This window comes from Heptranchias perlo, chromosome 1 (assembly GCF_035084215.1).
Source record: "Heptranchias perlo isolate sHepPer1 chromosome 1, sHepPer1.hap1, whole genome shotgun sequence".
Lineage (NCBI taxonomy): Eukaryota > Metazoa > Chordata > Chondrichthyes > Hexanchiformes > Hexanchidae > Heptranchias > Heptranchias perlo.
Genome location: NC_090325.1, coordinates 167999417 through 168020931, shown reverse-complemented (window position 1 = coordinate 168020931; position 21515 = coordinate 167999417). Strand labels below are relative to the sequence as shown.

The following is a 21515-nucleotide window of genomic DNA, read 5'->3' as shown; positions in this document are numbered from 1 at the left end:
CATTATTGCAGATTTAAAAAAAACTTTGTATTACCAACCTGCAAGATGGACATTGGCAGATTCTGTGCATTTTCCTGCACATGCACAGTGTAGGGCGATAGTTCAAAGATTGGTATAAAGTCGTTCATGTCTGTGAGATTTATGTTTACTACAGCCGTGGCTGTCTGTGGGCTGCTTCCACGATCAGTTGCTTGGACAATCAAAGAATATGAGGGTCTCGTTTCACGATCAAGTTGCTTGGCTACTGATACTACACCAGTAACAGAGTCAATTCGAAAATCATTGTTCAGATTGCCATGGGCGATGTGATAGCGGACCTGACCATTAGTTCCTTCATCTAAATCAGTGGCAGTAACCTGGATGAGATCGATACCACTAAATGTGTTTTCGCTAATCTCAACTTCATAGAGAAGTTGTTGAAAGACAGGAGTGTTATCATTCACGTCAAGCACGATCACAGTAACGTCCATAGATGACGAGAGTGGAGGCTCACCCTTGTCTGTAGCAATCACAGTCAATGTATAATTGGAGACCACTTCCCTGTCAAGTTCACCAGTCAGTTGTAGCTCTCCATCTATTGTTCCAACACTGAACTTGTTTCCTGAGTGGCTCAGTAGTGTGTACTCAACATAACTATTTGGTCCACTGTCAGGATCAGTAGCTTGGGCTTTATAGACAACAGTGTTCATAGGAGAGTTTTCCTGCACGTAGGCCATTTTAGAGGAAATAAACCTCGGTGGGCTGTCGTTGACGTCCAGCAGAATAACAGAGACTTGCGCAGTGCTTGTAAATCTACTTGCTGGGAGAAGAGATAAATCATGAGCCCTAATCACCAGGTTGTAGAATGACTGGCTTTCCCGATCCAGCTGTTGCTTGACACTCAGAACGCCATTATTGTCTATATCAAAATGTTGCAATGAATCTCCGGATGCAATGTTGTATGTCAACTGGGAATTGGGTCCTGCAGACAGAAAAGACAGAAAATATAGTGAGCACACCAAGCTCCTAATAGACGGTAGTATAGACTGTAGTGCACTTTAAATCACATGAGAATATACGACTGGAATAAAGCAGGTCAAAAAAATCTGAGTTCTTATGTAAAGTTACATCTAAATTGCCTTTCATTCTATTTCAGATACTGACTGACCTTCTGTACATTCAGTGTGTTCTCTTTTTATTTTAAGTTGAAAGAATTTCATGTAGTACATAGGAACAGGAGTAGGCCATTCAGACCCTCGAGCCCGCTCCGCCATTTGATAAGATCATGGCTGATCTGTGATCTAATTCCATATACCTGCCTTTGGCCCATATCCCTTAATGCCTTTGGTTGCCAAAAAGCTATCTATCTCAGATTTAAATTTAGTAATTGAGCTAGTATCAATTGCCGTTTGCGGAAGAGAGTTCCAAACTTCTACCACCCTTGTGTGAAGAAATGTTTTCTAATCTCGCTCCTGAAAGGTCTGGCTCTAATTTTTAGACTGTGCCCCTTACTCCTAGAATCCCCAACCAGCGGAAATAGTTTCTCTCTATCCACCCTATCTGTTCCCCTTAATATCTTATAAACTTTGATCAGATCACCCTGTAACCTTCTAAACTCCAGAGAATACAACCCCAATTTGTGTAATCTCTCCTCGTAACTTAACCCTTGAAGTCCGGGTATCATTCTAGTAAACCTACGCTGCACTCCCTCCAAGGCCAATATGTCCTTCCGAATGTGCGGCGCCCAGAACTGCTCACAGTACTCCAGGTGCGGTCTAACCAGGGTTTTGTATAGCTGCAGCATAACTTCTGCCCTCTTGTACTCCAGTCCTCTCGATATAAAGGCCAGCATTCCATTTGCCTTCTTGATTATTTTCTGCACCTGTTCATGACACTTCAATGATCTATGTACCTGAACCCTTAAGTCCCTTTGGACATCCACTGTTTTTAACTTTTTACCATTTAGAAAGTACCCTGTTCGATCCTTTTTTGATCCAAAGTGGATGACCTCACATTTGTCTACATGAATTCCATTTGCCACAGTTTTGCCCATTCACCAAATCTATCAATATCTCTTTGTAATTTTATGTTTTCATCTACACTGCTTACAATGCCACCAATCTTTGTGTCATCGGCAAACTTAGATATGAGACTTTCTATGCCTTCATCTAAGTCGTTAATAAATATTGTGGATAATTGAGGCCCCAAGACAGATCCCTGCGGGACTCCACTAGTCACATCCTGCCAATGTGAATACTTACCCATTATCCGTACTCTCTGTCGCCTTTCGCTCAGCCAACTTCCTAACCAAGTCCGTACTTTTCCCTCGATTCCATGGGCTTCTAACTTATCTAACAGTCTCTTATGTGGGACCTTATCAAATGCCTTCTGGAAGTCCATATAAATAACATCCACTGACATTCCCCTGTCCACTACTTTAGTCACCTCTTCAAAAAATTCAATCAGGTTTGTCAGGCACGACCTACCTTTCACAAATCCATGCTGGCTCTCCCTGATTAACTGAAAATTCTCGAGGTGTTCAGTCACCCTATCCTTAATTATAGACTCCAGCAATTTCCCCAAAACAGATGTTAGGCTAACTGGTCTATAATTCCCCGGTTTCCCTCCCTCTCCTTTCTTAAAAAGTGGAGTGACATGTGCAATTTTCCAATCCAGAGGGACAGTTCCTGAATCTAGAGAACTTTGAAAGATTATAGTTAGGGCATCCGCAACGTGCTCACCTACTTCCTTTAAAACCCTGGGATGGAAGCCATCTGATCCTGGGGATTTGTCACTCTTTAGTGCTATTATTTTCTTCATTACTGTTGCTTTATTTATGTTAATTTTATCGAGTCCCTGTCCCCGATTCAATATAAGTTTTCTTGGGATTTCCGGCATGCTATCCTCTTTTTCTACAGTAAATACTGACGCAAAGTAATTATTCAACATGTCTGCCATTTCCCCATTGTCAATGACAATATCCCCACTTTCAGTTTTTAAGGGGCCAACACTGCTCCTGACCACCCTCTTTTTCCTAATATAACTATAAAAGTTCTTTGTATTGGTTTTGATATCTCTTGCAAGTTTCTTTTCATACTCTCTTTTTGTAGCTCTTACTATCCGGCTGGTGACCCTTTGTTGATCTTTGTATCTTTCCCATTCGCCAGGATCTGTGCCATTTTTTGCCTTTTTGTATGCCCTTTCCTTACGTCTTATAGTGTCCCTTATGTCTTTAGTTGTCCATGGCTGTTTTTTTTGGCAAGTAGAGTTCTTGCCCCTCAGGGGTATAAACCGATTCTGTATCTCGTTAAATGTTTCTTTAAACATTTCCCACTGATCATCGGTCATTTTACCCATTAACAGATTTGCCCAGTTTACTGTGGACAGTCTCTGTCTCATCCCATTGAAGTGTAAACAATTTTACAACACCAAGTTATAGTCCAGCAATAAAATTGCTGGACTATAACTTGGTGTTGTAAAATTGTTTACAATTGTCAACCCCAGTCCATCACCGGCATCTCCACATCATGACTCCCATTGAAGTGGGCCTTACCCAAGTCTAGAATCTTAGCAGCTGATTCACTTTTTTGCCTTTTAAACACTACATTGAACTCGATCATGTTATGATCGCTATTGGATAGATGTTCACGCACAGTTAAGCTGTTAACTAAATCTGGTTCATTACTCATTACTAAATCTAGTATGGCTTGCCCCCTTGTTGCCTCTAGGACATACTGCTGTAGAAAACTATCCTGGACACACTCAAGAAATTCACTACCTTTCTGACAGTTGCTCGTCTGCTTTTCCCAATCTATGTGAAGGTTAAAGTCCCCCATTAAGACCACTATGCCTTTCTTACACGCTTGTCTAATCTCTGCATTTATACAATCTCGCACTTCAGAGCTGCTGCCAGGGGTCCTATACACATCTCCCACTATAGTCTTAGATCCTTTCCTATTTCTCAATTCAACCCATAAGGTCTGTGTTGGCTGCTTACCTCTCGTTATATCCTCCTTTATCATTGAAGTGATTTCATCTCTAACCATTTTCCCTATCTCTTCTGTAGACCTTATAACCCGGTATATTTAGTTCCTAATCCTGACCATCCTGCAGCCATGTCTCAGTAATAGCTATCATGTCATACCCTCCAATTTAAATTTGAACCTGTAGTTCATTTAATTTATTCCTTATACTCCGTGCATTTGAATATAGAACTCTTAGTTGGGCGACACACCCTAGCCTGACCTTCAGCTTTGATGCTGGGATAATCGCCTTACACCTTCTAGTTTTCACTTTATCTGTAGTGCCTAAAGTACACTTTCTTTCTGCTGCTCTACGCTTTTCCCTTTCACTTGTTGTTGAACAACTGTTTGTACTATTTGTATTACATTTCCCCTGGGTCTTCCCCTCTCTTGCTGCTCTCAACTTTACTCCCTCCTGACTCCCCGCTAAGGTTCCCATCCCCCTGCCACACTAGTTTAAACCTTCCCCAACAGCACTAGCAAACACCCCCGTGAGGACATTGGTCCCGGTCCTGCTCGGGTATAACCCGTCCCGCTTGTACAGGTCCCACCTTCCCCAGAACCGGTCCCAATGTCCCAGGAATCTAAATCCCTCCCTCCTACACCATCCCTGCAGCCACGCATTCATCCTGTCTATTCTCCTGTTCCTGTACTCACTAGCATGTGGCACTGGTAGTAATCCTGAGATCACTACCTTTGAAGTCCTGCTTTTTAATTTATCTGCTAACTCCTTGAATTCACCTTGCAGGACCTCATCCCTTTTTTTACCTATGTCGTTGGTACCGATATGGACCACGACTACTGGCTGTTCACCCTCCCCCTTTATCAAGTCTCTCAAAAACATCTCAAACTGCTTTATCTATAATGAATTGATTTGAAGTGCAGTGACTCTTGTTATGTAGGTGAACAATAAGTAACTGGAAATATTTAATTTTTAAAAAAATATTTTTTTCTTACCTCGAAAGGTCTATCTGCAGACAATGTATTTATACTTCAATTCTACTTAATAACTGTACCACTTTATACAATCCTGTATGAAAAGTTTGGAATATTTCCTCATTAAAATAATTATAGTGCTAGACTTCTAGTATTGTACTATACATTCTGCAGCCAAGTGGCTGGCTAAAGTGAAATTATATGGAACATTTTGAGTATGTCATTTTAGTGATGAAAGTACTTTTTTAAATTCTCTCTTGTTTGCCATGAAACAACATATACTTGTCTGTAATTAGCTCATTCATCACACACAGCTGCTGTGTGGTCACACACTAATGATCCACTATGCACGGTTGTAACTAAAAAAAGCAGTAACATGCTATCTGATCTGCACCACAACAACTATCAGCTGCAATAAGAACTCAATAATGCCTTTTGAATTCCGAAGCTCTGGAATTCCCTGCCCAAACCTCTCCACCTTTAAGATCCTCTTTAAAACCTGCCTCTGACCAAGCTTTTAGTCATCCATCCTAACATCTTCTTCTTTGGTTTGGTGTCAATTTTGTTTGAATATGCTTCTACAGAGCACCTTGGGACGTTTTCCTACGTTAGTAAGCTGTGTAATGTCCTGAGATATAAATCTGGAAATTATGCTGTATGATATTATGAGAGTCTGCATCAAATTCCTTTGTCTACTATTTTAATGGACAAAGGAATTTGATTTGAATGTATCAAGGACGTTACCCTCAGTGTAAATGTCTAGGCTTTAGTTATGAGACAACCAATACGATACAAGCCATTAGTTTTAATTAGGACAAGTGATTTGTTGCAGCAAATGATTTGTTACTACCAGATCCACTCATAAACTGCCATTGTTACTGCCTCCACGTCGTTTCATGTAAACTTGCAGTACTCGGGCAACAAATTGTGGCTTACGTGGTAAGTGCACAAATCCTTGAGTTTTGTCATGGGATGTTATGCCGTGCCACACCAAATAGTTGTCTGCGTTTTAATGCATGAACAAACTGTCACTTGAACCCTTTCCTTGGTGCCTGACTGGAATAGAAAACATTGTTTCTCCCTTGTAATGTCAGAATGGGAGTTCCATTGTAGAAGGTATCTAATTTTTAATATGGCCAATTATACTGCATATGCTACAAAACTGCAGAATCACTAATGACATGTTTAGAGCTATCATGAACTGTTCCTAAATGTGAGCACTTGGCTAAACTTATACATCTAATGGAATCAAACATACTCCAGGCTGATTATAACAGGCACAGGCAGCAAATTATATGCTTAACTAGTATGTACTTAAATTAAACTACTGGAACACCATGGTCTTAAATTCCCCTTCTCCAGCATTTATTGTAAAAACAAAGACTATAGCATTTTGACAGGACAAGTGATTGCACCACATTAAATAATACATGACTTACAGTGTGGACTGTGCATGTTACAAGTCTAGAAAATTAATGCTGGCATACCAAAACCTGCAGTTAGCAGAAAAAGTCAGTTTTTCTTCAAAAGTCAGATTGGAATTGAAGACATTTTTTTTTTCTCTTCAGGCCTTTCCACTAAACACTAAAAGAAACACTTTTGAAATGTTATCCATCAGCATGCGCTTAAACACAGTAAGTGAGTTTGCTTTATTATGGAACTACCCAGAGTGATTAAGAAATAATTATCGTTCTCAACAAATTCCTACTGAAGACCATGCAAAATTACAAGTAACACAGGGACTTAAACAGCAGTAGATCAACCCTCTCTGTAGCATGCTTTGCCAGCCTACTTCAACTACATACTGTGGTCAACAATAGGAAATGCACAGATAACACTTTGGGTCTAATCCCTGATGCTGAACAATCGGACGGTGCAACAAGAAAAAATAAATGCCATCGGAAAAATTCTCCGATGGAATAAACAAACGGAGATCAGTTTTGGACCATTGCTTAAACGCACGTTGTAAAAGAAAAGACACGGCATCCCCAGAGGGATGTCAGTTATCTTTCCCTTGCTTTCAGCTCCTTTCTGCCCTTCTTGTCTCCCTGGTATAGTGTTGCAATTCTACTTTATATAAAACAAATGCTGTAGCATTAATGGTCACAACTTGGATTTTGTTTTAGATACCTCATTTTCGCATCTGACTGCTACTTTTTTTCCTTCAGTGGACTTCCATATGGCCACATTCTATGATACTAGAATAATAAGCAGACTGTATATGATATACCAAATATTTCGCTACTCTGAGATGTACTGCTGTACATTTCTTTATCTAGCAGCCTGGCAAGGTCTACAATTGATCTCACATGGGGGCTGTAAGTTTGAATCTCAGGTTTGAATGACAATAGGGCTTGTCTATTCTTGTCAAGTGTGTTTTTCCAGCAGTTGTACCACATGTGTAATCTGAGATCCAGCACGTTATTTATAGTTGTCTATTTTGTAACCAGAAGTAAAGCTTATGTTCTTGGGCCATTTAAGGTCATAACTGTCACCAAAATGCTTTATTGTAAAATTCATTATTTACTTTACTTTACTTCTGTACCACACAACCACCTGGCAAAAATAGAACTGCTCATATACATTGGTGAGATATGAATGCTATTGGAAGATTCAACAGCTTTCAATGCCATGCGTTGAATTATTTTCCTGTAACTAGCCATGATGTACCTCTTTGACCTGTGATGCACATATCAGAATGGCAGTATTGTAGTGGAGCGAAACAGCTGGTGTTTTTAGTACTTCAGTTTTATGCAATTTTTAAGGTAAGTTATCCATATTCATTAGTTTCCTGAACTCAGTGGGCTCAATTTTGAAATGGTGATGGGTTGGCAGCGGGGAGTGAAGGTGCGCATGGCAAACCTGAGTGAAAGAAACTTACCTTTTCCAACACGATCGTGATGTAATTGATGGTGATTAAAGTTGTTTCTGGGTTTCGCTCCCGGCAGCCCCTGATTGACAGGCTGGCTGTCGACAGGAGTTGCAACGCCAAGGTGGGGGGGTAAGAAAGAGAGAGAGCGAGCAAGACGTCATCTGGCGCCGGAACAGAGAGTGGAGGACGCTGACGATCGGGGGAGGGGGGGGAGAGGGGAAGATTGGGGGGGAGAGAGGAAGATCGGGGGGGATATCGGGGGGGTAAAGGGGGGAAATCGGAGAGGGACATCGGAGGCTGAGAGGGACATCGACATCAGATCAGGGTGGAAAGGTAGGTTTATTTTGTTTTCTAACTTTGTGCACCAGGCATAAATAGGAAGCCGTGGGAAAGCCACCCAGGTAAGTTTAAAATTGCTATAACTATCTACTATGTCAGAAATAAAGTACCTTAAGTACCTCAATGAGGTTAATTTGGTTATTTAACTATCAGCCCGCCGGCTTTAATTGACAGCGGGACTTCTGCATTCGTGAAGCAGGCCCACACACAGGTGCGTCTGTGGCAACCCCTGGGAAGTCGGCGGGTTGGAGCTGGCTTCCGAACCCGCTCGGGATTTTCGCAGCCCCCCTACCCCCAGTGCACTCGCAATTTGATTTTAAAATTGAACCCCATGTCTTTTCTTGCTGAGAGAGGTCTGCTCCCAGACCTTTCTTCAACATTCCCTTTTTTGGCTGGCTGTTAGGAGGCACAAAGTATTGCTATGGCTGGATTACCCCATCTAATTGTTCCTCTTCACTACAGCAAGGTGCTGTAGCTTCAGTTCCACATGGGCCAGATTGGGAACTGAGAGAACTGAGGATTCAAAGCTGCATCCTCCCACTCTTTGATACCAAGTATTACTGCTTCAATGGCAGTGGCTCTGAAATGAATCAGTTTTATAACTTTAAAAACCAAATTCCATATACTAACAAGCATTGATAAGAGCCGCTGCCATCTTTACTTGCGTAGTTGCATTAAAACTCAAACTTCAATTTTGGACCCTCCCCTCACCCCAAGACAAAATCTGACCTCAAAGTATGAATTTATCCAAATATTTATCCCTACCGTACAATCTTCTGTAATACTCACTGATCCGATGGCCTATCAGTATAACTGACATGTTTCTTCAGTGCTAACGCATAAGCTCAGAGAAATTCAACCCGGATTACACTATAATTACAGATGAGGTGAAAAACCACTTCCTGCTGTAAGCCTTTCTGCAACGGTTTTGGCCATTGATATTTTTCAGGAGGTTATTATTTTAATGATTAGTCCTAAAATGAAAAAATCAAACAAAAGTAGATTCATTCAAGCTTTCCAAAAAAAAAGTAGTCATATATGTTATAATTGCTGGTGTTGGCAATTATAACAAGGCAAGAAAGAAACAACACCACTTATAACAGAAAGAGAGCTTTCTACTTAGCCATGACCATAAATACAGTCTCATTTCTTGCACAGTGCCACATATCTCACCAGGTCTTAAGTATATTTCTCGAGAGGTACTTCAGGTCAAGCTAACTGTGTGTAGCGAATTAGATAAAGGCAAATCATGTTAATCAGCGTGGGGGCAATTTTTATCTCACTGCTGCCCCATTTTCAGTATGATTGGGGTAGTGAGACAAAAATGTAAATAAAAGCTTACCGCTTTCTTGCTGCCTGAGGCCCGCCCTATGCAAATTTTGAGTGGGCCCGAAACAGACAGAAGCTTCATTACACCTGCCTGATGTCTGCTCGAAACAAAAATCGACCTCTTTTGATATTTTTTCCTACTTGACCAAAGGTCATTAATCCACTGGTCATGATGAAATCCCGTTAAGGAGACACTCCAGTCATTTATGTGGAGTTTTTGTTAGACTGGAATTTGCCAAACTGTATTTGAACTAGGGAATGGGAAAATCAAGCAGAGTTCTCACTTTTGATTACCATCCAGTGACTTCTGCTGAAAAGTGTGTGTGTGTGTGTGTGTGTGTGTGTGTGTATATGACGTGAGGACAGAATCAGAATCAGCTACGATGCCCATCATGATTAAATAGCCTACCAGCGCTCATTGTTTAGGCTCACATGGGAAGAATGAGTGAGGTACCAGATGACTGCTATTTTTTTTTATTCCTTCATGGGATGTGGGCGTCGCTGACAAGGCAAGCATTTATTGCCTATCCCTAATTGCCCTTGAGAAGGTGGAGTTCAGCCACCTTCTTGAATCGCTGCAGTCCATGTATTATGTGTGGAACTGTACCCCAACATGAGCTGACAGACTCCTTAGATCATGCTTCTTCCTACCTTGCTCTTGCTGCAAAGATTTGGTCCCTTTCTCTCAGGCTAAAAGGGTTAAATTATGAGGACAGGTTGCATAGACTAGGTTTGTATTCCCTTGAGTATAGAAGAGTAAGGAGTGATCTAATTGAGGTGTTTAAGATGTTTAAAGGAATTGATAGAGTAGATAGAGAGAAACTATTTCCTCTGGTGGGGGAGTCCAGAGCAAGGGGACATTACTTTAAAATTACAGCTAGGCCGTCCAGGGGAGATGTCAGGAACACTTATCTTCACACAAAGGGTAGTGGAAATCTGGAACTCTCGCCCCCAAAAAGCTGTTGAGGCCAGGTCAATTGAAAATTTCAAAACCGAGATTGATAGATTTTTGTTAGACAAGGGTATTAAGGGTTACAGAACCAAGGCGGGCAGATGGGAGTTAAGATACAGATCAACCATGATCTAATTAAATGGTGGAACAGCCTCGAGGGGCTGAAAGGCCCACTCCTGTTCCTATGATCTCCATACCCATTGTAATCCCAATGATCATTCCATTTTCAGCAGCAAAGCTTTGGAAAAATATTCCCTTTTTCTCAGTGAAGATTTTCCATTGTTTTTGATCAACATGTCCAGTTATTTTTCCATACTTCTTGCCTTACCCTCTTTTTTCCTGTCACAATGATGATAAGGTTGTCCCCTTCTTCCATTCTAGCAAACCACATCTGCCAAATCATTATCTGCCATTTCTACATTATGATTCTGGCACGAATTGCATCCTCCCCTCTCTACTTCCCAGGACTATCCCTATGTGATGCTCTCATTCATTCTTGCAGCAGACTCACTTCTGGCTATTCTTTCCCTGACTTTCACATGTAACCATGGCAAATGCAACAGTTGTCTATTTGCCTCTTCACCCATCACTCTCGAGAGACCCAAACACTTCTTCCACATGAAACAGCAATTTACATGCACTTATTCCAATCTGTATTTTGTATTTTCTGTTCAATATGTTTTCTTCGACATTGTGGAGACCACATGCAATTTGGATGAAAACTTTGCTGAAAGCCTCCACAAGCATGATTCTGACTTCCCTATGACTCGCCACTTTAATTTTCTCTCCCATTCCCAAACCGACCTTTCTGTCTTTGCCCTCCTGCATTTTTCCAAACTCAATGCAAACTTTATTAACAGTGTCTCATTTTTCTCCTGATGTGGAGATGCCGGTGATGGACTGGGGTTGACAATTGTAAACAATTTTACAACACCAAGTTATAGTCCAGCAATTTTATTTTAAATTCACAAGCTTTCGGAGGCTTCCTCCTTCCTCAGGTAAATGTTCAGGAGCTCCTCGAAGCCTACGCATTTATACATATAGAACAATACATGGTGTTTACAGAATGCCCCTGCAACTGCCCGTTGCCAAGGCAATCACCGTGTTCAGACAGAGAGGTGTCACCTGCAGAACCCCCGAATACACATTCAACAAAAAAACAAACAGGAAAAAAAACAGAGAGAGGCAGAAACATCCGGAAGGCAGAGAAAGCCAGCAAATGACCCATTATATTAAAAACAGATAACATTTGTTCGCTGGTGGGGTAACGTGTAGCGTGACATGAACCCAAGATCCCGGTTGAGGCCGTCCTCATGGGTGCGGAACTTGGCTATCAATTTCTGCTCGACGATTTTGCGTTGTCGTGTGTCTCGAAGGCCGCCTTGGAGTACGCTTACCTGAAGGTCGGTGGATGAATGTCCATGACTGCTGACGTGTTCCCCGACTGGGAGGGAACCCTCCTGTTTGGCGATTGTTGCGCGGTGTCCGTTCATCCGTTGTCGCAGCGTCTGCATGATCTCGCCAATGTACCATGCTCTGGGGCATCCTTTCCTGCAACGTATGAGGTAGACAACGTTGGCCGAGTCACAGGAGTATGAACCATGCACCTGGTGGGTGGTGTCCTCTCGTGTGATGGTGGTATCTGTGTCGATGATCTGGCATGTCTTGCAGAGGTTACCGTGGCAGGGTTGTGTGGTGTCGTGGACGCTGTTCTCTTGAAAGCTAGGTAATTTGCTGCGAACGATGGTCTGTTTGAGGTTGGGTGGCTGTTTAAAGGCGAGTAGTGGAGGTGTGGGGATGGCCATAGCGAGGTGTTTGTCCTCATTGATGACATGTTGAAGGCTGCGGAGAACATGGCGTAGTTTCTCCGCTCCGGGGAAGTACTGGACGACAAAGGGTACTCTGTTGGTTGCGTCCCGTGTTAGTCTCCTGAGGAGGTCTATGCGATTTTTTGCTGTGGCCCGTCGGAACTGTCGATCGATGAGTCGAGCGTCATATCCCGTTCTTACTAGGGCGTCTTTCAGCGTCTGTAGGTGTCCATCGCGTTCCTCCTCGTCTGAGCAGACCCTGTGTATTCGCAGGGCCTGTCCATAGGGGATGGCCTCTTTGACGTGGTTAGGGTGGAAGCTGGAAAAGTGGAGCATCGTGAGGTTGTCCGTGTCCGGGGAACACTTCAGCAGTCATGGACATTCATCCACCGACCTTCGGGTAAGCGTACTCCAAGGCGGCCTTCGAGACACACGACAACGCAAAATCGTCGAGCAGAAATTGATAGCCAAGTTCCGCACCCATGAGGACGGCCTCAACCGGGATCTTGGGTTCATGTCACGCTACACGTTACCCCACCAGCGAACAAATGTTATCTGTTTTTAATATAATGGGTCATTTGCTGGCTTTCTCTGCCTTCCGGATGTTTCTGCCTCTCTCTGTTTTTTTTCCTGTTTGTTTTTTTGTTGAATGTGTATTCGGGGGTTCTGCAGGTGACACCTCTCTGTCTGAACACGGTGATTTCCTTGGCAACGGGCAGTTGCAGGGGCATTCTGTAAACACCATGTATTGTTCTATATGTATAAATGCGTAGGCTTCGAGGAGCTCCTGAACATTTACCTGAGGAAGGAGGAAGCCTCCGAAAGCTTGTGAATTTAAAATAAAATTGCTGGACTATAACTTGGTGTTGTAAAATTGTTTACATTTTTCTCCTGGCCACCTTGCAGTCCTCTAGTCTGAACACAAACTTTAGAATTTAAGACCCTAGTTGTCACCCCATTCTCCTACCTATTTTCTCTTATATACTCCACATCATCCCCATCCATTTTAAAGCTGCCTTCACTCCCCTTTTATCTTTCTAATGCTCATCAATGCCTGATTGAGATGAACCTTGCGTGTCATTCAGGACTTTATCCCCTCTTTCCAGCTTTTTAGAACAATTGTTCACAGGCTATTAAAGTCACTAACTAGTTCTTTTGTTAGTCGCTAGCAAACTTGACTCTTGATTCTACTCTTCATTTTACTGCATCCTATTAAAGAGCGGGGTTTTCTTTTAGTCTCTAATTTTGATAACGGGTTTATCCCCAAAATGTCAACATTTTCTCAGGTACTAGTGGACTTACATTTTCTAATTTTATTTAATTCTAAACCCATCATTTGAAACCATTTAAAAAATAAATCGTGGGTGAAAAAAGTCAACTGATGGAGATGATGGGATCTGTGGAACTCTGCCAGTGAATAATGAAGCAACTTCAAAGTTTGTTTAAAACAAAATAATAACCTGCTTTACTATTATCAAATCAGCATAATTGGAAGAAAATATATTTAAAAGTTCATTTTGACATATATATGTATGCATTCACGTGCACATACCCAAAACATCTATATGTTCCAACTCCTATCAATACTAGCTGCTATTGCCAGTTCTTTGTACATATTGAGTTATTATATTTACCTCGCTCTGCGGGGTAAATGTCCATCCTCACCACATGGGGACATAGAATGAGTCCTATAATGTAATGGAAATTGGAGGGCTTCTATAATGGGCTGGTGATCCACTCCGCTAGATTACTGCCCATGCAGTGAAAACGAAAATTTACCCCTACGCGTGTGTATCGCTTGAGAGGTATGGCTCCAGCTTCAAGTCTGACACTGCATTTATTTGGAGACCTGTCTAGCAACCATGCTGTCATATAAACCAGGAACTGCTAATCCCTTTGGTGACATGTACACCACACCCTTTAAGGCGGTTTCTCTCCAGACATAAATGACAACCTCTGCAAGAGCATGTAACCAAGAGCTGCCATTTCCTTCAGGCTGCAAACAGTGGGAGTAAATTTGACTTTGTGCGATAGTGTAAAATGGGTGATAGCGAATTGGCAGCCCATTTTACATCTCTCCTGATTTACCTCAATGGAAATAAAAATCGGTAGAGATGTAGAACGGGTTGCCGATTTGCTATCACTCGTTTTACACAATGCACAAAGTCAAAATTATCCCCAGTGACTTTTCAACAACTGCACATGCACAGGTATTTTTCTATCACTGCTGACGTTTGAATTCCTCTACTGTTAAATAAGATAAATTCAGAGCAACTGGAGTTGAAACATATTGTGGAACTACTTCAAGTAGAAGCAGCAATATAAATATGGTATTAGATTCTCGGTATTCACATCGCTGTAGGCAATGGTACAAATGTGGTATTTTGTTGCCAAGAGATAAGTGGATGAAAAATTAGAGGCTCCCTCCAATGGCAGATTGGACATTCATTTACACTGTATTAAAGTCTTTACGTCACAATAAGGAGGTTGAGTTTTCACAGTGGCATGGGCAGAAGACACATATTACCAACTTTACTTTGGAGTGGAATCCATGCCTGATTTACCCGGGTACACAATTGGCTGTGTAAATGGGATGTAATAACTTTATAAGCATTGCAACGATGAAAGTCAGCATCAGAAATCTTATAAATTTGCACATCATGGGCTACAGTTGTCAGTAGATCAGTTTCTTGTCTCTAATGCTGCATTTAACACTGACTAACTGGATCATTAGACGTGAATGTGCTAACCAACTTTTTCCAGTTGGAGTTCCGATTTCCACAAACAAACAGCAGACCATCAGTGACCTTTCAGATCTTTATCTCTCCACTGTCACACATAAATCACAACAGAACCATTTTGGAGTGCAGCTAAGGTTAAGAAGCAAGGAGGGCAGGCGAAACTATAATGCTTTTAGAGCCAATATAATAACTCAATATGTACAAAGAACTGGCAATAGCAGCTAGTATTGATAGGAATTGGAATGTATAGATGTTTTGGATATGTGCACGCATATGCAAATGTATATTAAATGTAAAAATGTAATTTTTAAATATATTTTCTTCCAATTATGCTGATTTGATAATAGTAAAGCAGGTTATTATTTTGTTTTAAACAAACTCTGAAGTTGCTTCATTATTCAGTGGCAGAGTTCCACAGATTGATATTTTTAATAACAAGTGAAAGCAATATATTTTGGACAGGTGCAAAATCAAAATTGAACATTTCTATTTTGACTTGGGCCCAAGTTGCCATAATTTTCAATGGCATAACCAAAATTCGAGGACTTAAAAAGTGTTTATGTTTGAAAGTTAAATGGGAAGAAAATACCATAGCTTTTTATTTGACTAATTTGGGAATAATGGGCTTAGCAGTGAGAATTAAAACTCTGCAGTCATGTTAATAGTTATAAGCATTCTACAATGCTTTAAATGATAATACAATATCAATAAAGTGGACCTCATTTACAATACATCCCTAACTATAATGGTGCAATATACTGCAACATCTGATCCAACATGGATTGTTTGTGGTTCCCTCACTGACAGACATATCATATAAAATATTTACATTGACTGGAACAGCACAACTATAGCTACAAGTGCTTAAGCCAGGCGCCTTATATTTATGCAGGGAACACAAGAGCTGTTCCAGCTGCACCTCAACATTCTGTGTCAGACCAAATATTCCTCAAGGAATACCAGGAGCAACAGCAAATTACACTGTTTCTGCTGCTTTTGGATCTCTCTCAAAGCTAGTGGCTTTGCCTGGACCTCTGTTCTTTGTTTGCAGAGGTAAAAGTGTAGAATTAAACATGACCTGCTGAATCCAGGCTATTGGAGCACATATTAGAGGTTAGAAAAGATTTAGTTTGAGTATTAGTAGGATTCCAGGTTAAATTTGGCAGAAACCCTGTTTTAGTTGCCTCTGGATACATCCTCCTTTGATCCCCTTCCTCCACCCTCTTCCAGTATGATTTGCTTTTTCCAGGACAACATTATCTGAAGGTCTTTCAACATGCTGCTGTTAAGTTGGGTGCTGCCTACTTCATCAAACAGTACCTTCATGTCAGTCAATAAGCAATGGTTTCGATAGTAAATGTGGAGAAATCAGTACCCCAGGTGGGCCTGATTTCTCAGAAAAGGAGAACTTTGTACAAGTAGAAAGCCAGCAAAAATAGTAAAACAACCAAAAAAATATCAAGGGAAGATACAAAAAAAGAGTGGTTTGGTTGGCAAATACTGTACATGGATTCCACCAGCTGACATTTTTTCATTGTTGTTTCTCACATATTTTTACCTTTAAATTCTCAATTCTTCGCAATAAATTCCTATTAAACTTGCCTGTGATAAATTCCACTTGTTTACAGTCAACTCCTGCTTATTGCCAATTTTCCCTCTCACAACTTTTTCACAGCCAAATACAGGCTTATCCCAATACCTCCCTTGAAATGAGCAACCCCTACCCCTCCAGAAAATCAGTACAATACTGTAAGAGGAGTTCCAGTGCAAACAGACTGAATGTTACTCTTAGGGGCACACCATCACAAGGGACTAGAACACTGTGACCGCCACTTCATGCTTACCATCACATCTTGGCATGGTAAAATGAGAGAAATAATAACTGGAATCCACTGACCTGCCATTACTAATTAGACTGGATTGACTCACATGATTTTTTGTGTGTGCTAACAGACTATCATTTTTTATGAATTGTGACAAGAATTAAATAAACGGATGTCTGTGATTATAATTGAAGAGACTGCTTTTGCTTAAATGCAGCCAATAGCCTAAAGAGGTCATATACAAAGTATGTACATAATGATGTGTGTGTATGACTGCAGCCTGAGTTGAAGAAAGTTCACATGCAACATTATGAAAATACACATCTCTCAGAAGTAACAAAGCAAGACTAACCAATGGTATTATCCAAAATAAAAAAAAAGTTGTAGTGTCAGTTACTAACATGAAAACTATTGACAATATCATAGCAACATAGGAACAGGAGTAGGTAGTTCAGCCCCTCAAGCCTGTTCTGCCATTCAATGAGATCATGGCTGATCTGTATCCTAACTCCATTTATCCACTTTGGCTCCATATCCCTTAATACCCTTGGCTAGCAAAAATCTTTCGGTCTCAGATTTAAAATTATTAATTGAGCTAGCATCTACTGCTTTTTGTAGGAGAGAGTTCCATGCTTCTACCACCCTTTGCGTGAAGAAGTGTTTCCTAACTTCTCTCGTGAATGGCCTGGCTTTGATTTTAAGGTTATGTCCCCTTGTCCTAGATTCCCCCACCAGCGGAAAACGTTTCTCTCTATCTTATCAATTCCTTTCAAACTCCTATAAACCTCAATCACATTACTCCTTAAGCTTCCATATTCCGGGGAATACTAGTCTAGTTTATGTAATCTCTCCTTATAATTTACTCCTTGGAGCCCTGGTAACATTCTGGTGAATCTGTGTTGCACTCCTTCCAAGGCCAAATATCCGTTCTAAGGTGCAGTGCCCAGAACTGTACACAGTACTCCAGATGTGGTCTAACCAGGGATTTGTATAGCTGTAGCAAAACTTCCCCTCCCCCACTTTATATTCTAGATACAAAGGCTAAAATTCCATTAACCTTTTTGATTATTTTTATACTTAACTACTACTTCTTAGTGATCTGTGTACATGAACCCCTAAATATCTTTGGACCTCCATTGTTCCTAGCTTTTCACCATTTAAAAAATACACTGATCTAACCTTTTTTAGTCCAAAATGGATGACCTCACATACCTGCTTTGAAATCCATCTATCATAGTTTTGGCCACTCACTTAATCTATTAATGTGTCTTTGTAATGTTATATTCCCGTCTATACTACTTACTATGCCACCAATTTTTGTTTCATCAGCAAACTTGGATATATGGCTCTCTATTGTGTTATCTAAGTCATTAATAAATATAGTGAATAATTGAGGCCCTAGCACAGATCCTTGTGGGACACCACTAGTCACTTCCTTCCAATTAGAGTACATACCCATTATCTTTACGCTCTGTCTTCTACTGCCTAACCAATTTCCTAACCAGGTCAATAATTTGCCTTCAATTTTAGCTAACAATCTCTTATATGGAACCTTATTGAATGCCTTCTAGAAGTCCATATAAACTACATCCACAGTTATCCCCCTGTCTGCTACTTTAGTTACTTCCTCAAAAAATTCAGTTAGGTTTGTTAGGCATGGCCTACCCTTTTCAAATCCATGTTGGCTCTCTCTAATCAGCTCAAATTTCTCTAAGTACTCAGTTGCACTGTCCTTAATTATAGATTCCAATAACTTCCCCACAACAGATGTTAGATTACGGGTCTATAATTTCCTGGTTTCTCTCTCTTAACTTTCATAAATAATGGAGTTACATTTGGATATCAACCCTGTGAATGCAGAATTTATACTTCAGCTTTTAGAATCTGTTAAGTGACTACCTTTCAAAGGTACTTCATTGCCTGTGAAGTGCTTTGGGATGTCCTGAGATCATAAAAGGTGCTATATAAATGCACGTTCTTTCTTTCTATGATGAGAAAGGTGGGAGATGGAAAGTCTGCCCGGAAGTACGATGACTTTTAAGTTCTAATGTTTGAAAATTCTAACTTTCCGAATTTATCAACAGTGGCAAATAAGAGGATGGAATGGCACCATGTAGAGAGGACACTATTGAAAATGTGCCACTAAACAGCAGTCAAGGTCAAAATAAATTCTCTTATTTCTGACTTGCAATCACTAAATTCTGTACATTTACATTGGTTGGGAAAGTAGGTAGCACATTGAATTAGTTTGACTCCAGCACAGATGGAAAATTATGAGCAGTGCAGCCAGTGGCATGGGGTCTCAGAAAATGTGTTCCTATATCTGGACATGTGATTCCTCTGTGTGTGCTTGCTGCTGACTCTGACACTAAAATGACTTCTAGCATGAGAAAAAATGGTCAAAATAAATAAATTTGAAAAAAATTAAGCTCCTCTATATTATGAAACAGAAATAAAAATTAGTATTCTCTTAACAAACCTTTTTTTAAAAATATAGTAGTGTAATACTAAAAGAGTTTTAAAAAATAAAGACTATTCATTCCTACTTGTACTTTGCTGTACTCCAAATCAGAACTCGGAATGCTGATAAAGGAATTTAGGATAGGTAGTAAGTTACTAATGCTAAACATCAGGCTTCATGGAAATTTATCCCTCAAATGGACCATAGAAGGATTATTGTCAATATGCAATTATCTCAACCATTTTCAACAGGTTACTCCCTGGAAACTTACTCCCTGGAAACTCTCTTCACTATCTTTCAGAGATGCAACACCAATTCCAATACTGGTTACTATTAGTATAACTATAATTCATCCATAATTTTGCTATAATACATACCATCATCTGCATCAGTTGCTTTTACGGTTAGAATGCTTGCGCTAGGGGGGAGGTTTTCCATCACTACAGTGCTGTAAGATGAAGGATTGAAAATGGGAGGATTATCATTCACATCCAGCACATTAAAGTAAACTCTCACTGTGCTGAACTGTCCGCCACCATCTTCTGCTCGCACGGTCAGAATATAATATTGTTGCTTCTCATAATCCAGGGTTTGAGTCAGATTGAAAACGCCAGTCACAGAATTGAGGAAAAACAACCCTTCATCATCCTCTTCCACCACATATGTGATTTCCCCATTAGCACCAGAATCTGCATCACTGGCCAAGATGGCTGCCACAATGGAACCTAAAACATTTAGATAAAGAGAAAAAAGTCTTAAAAATTCTGTAGCACTATTTTGAAAATTATAGCACATCTTGGTTCTTCATTAAGAATATAATTTTTTTTCACATTTATAACTATTTCCTTATTTTCTTTTTGGAAAGGGAAGGAACTACTTTTCTTTAATGAGCGATTTTCATTTCAATAGCATCAGTAACATCTTGTTTCTATCACTACTCTTGTAGCTGCCCTGCTTCAGAACAATTTTCATCTGTACAATGTATTAAGTATTAAAATCAAAATACCAAAACCCACAAGATTACAGTGTACACTAATTAAAATAAGCAGTTTACTTTTACTCCATTTCCACACTGCATTTGTCAATCATTTGTCATAAAGCATTCTGCATAATACATTTTACAAAATGACTGCATGTGCTTAATAAGTACCTTCTGCTTATTTCGAGAGATCCACTTAATACGGTGCAAATTTCAGTTGGGTGGTGATCAATTACAAATGTTAACATAACACAATGACTAATCGACAGGCTCTTTAGGAGTATGATACAAACCTGTACATATTCAGTTTGGTTGTCACAGTCTTGTGCAGCAAACAGCCAGTAAATGACCAGGTGATTTAAAAATCCACTGTTCACATTCTCCTTTAAGAACAAGCCTTTTAAATACTTTGGTCCCTTTGGCCCCAATATTTACGGGTCATAGCCGGAAAACCCAGAAATACAGGTAACGTGGAGGTCCTGCCGAATTTAACGGCAGGAGCTCATTTAAATTTTCTGTCTTCATTTCCTATCCGGCAACCCGCAAGTTTGAGAGGCTGGCTGGTTGCCGTGTGGGAAGACCTGTGGTACCAGGCCACAGGTAGGGAGCAGGGAGGGGGGAGGGAAAGATCGGAAAGGCCGGGGTTGTGGGGGGTGGGGTGGTGAGGAGATCGGAACGGGAGAGTCTCTCCGAGGCAAAGTATTTTTACAGTGCTGTCACAGTGAGTGCCTAGATTACACAATGATAGACCGCGGAGTCCGGCTCCTCCACCATTCTTCAAGTAAAATAGCCTCACTATAGATCGGGGTTGGAGGGAGTGATAGGAGGTCGGGGGGTGATTGGAGGTCGGGAGGAGGATCGGGGTGGGGGGCAGTGGTTGGAGGTTGGGGGTTGATCGGAGGTTGGGAGGAGGATCGGAGGTCGGGGGGGGGGATGATCGGAGGTCAGGGGCAATGATCGGAGGGGAGATCGGAGGTCGGGGGAGCGATCGGAGGTCGGGGGGGGCGATCGGAGGTCGGGGGGCTGATCGGAGGGTGATCGGAGGTCGGGGGGGGGTGATCGGAGGTCGGGGGGGGTGATCGGAGGTCGGGGGGGGTGATCGGAGGGTGATCGGAGGTCGGGGGGAGTGATCGGAGGTCGGGGGGAGTGATCGGAGGGTGATCGGAGGTTGGGGGTGATCGGAGGTCGGGGGATGATCGGAGAGGACATTGGAGGTCGGAGGTGTGATCAGAGGCCGGGGGAGATTGGAGGAGAGATTGGAGGTCGGGGGGGAG

At 41.2% G+C, this 21515-nt stretch overlaps 1 protein-coding gene across 1 annotated transcript in view; it reads right to left on the bottom strand.

Annotated features, from left to right (window-relative positions):
* The window catches only part of fat4 (FAT atypical cadherin 4), a 380125-nt gene that overhangs the window by 176893 nt on the left and 181717 nt on the right, over positions 1–21515 (bottom strand). Inside the window, exons 5-6 of the mRNA XM_067993487.1 lie at positions 19640–19987; positions 39–961 (exon numbers count right to left, since the gene is read on the bottom strand). Of these exons, the coding sequence (XP_067849588.1) occupies positions 39–961; positions 19640–19987 (1271 nt within the window). The remainder of the gene's footprint in view (positions 1–38; positions 962–19639; positions 19988–21515) is intronic.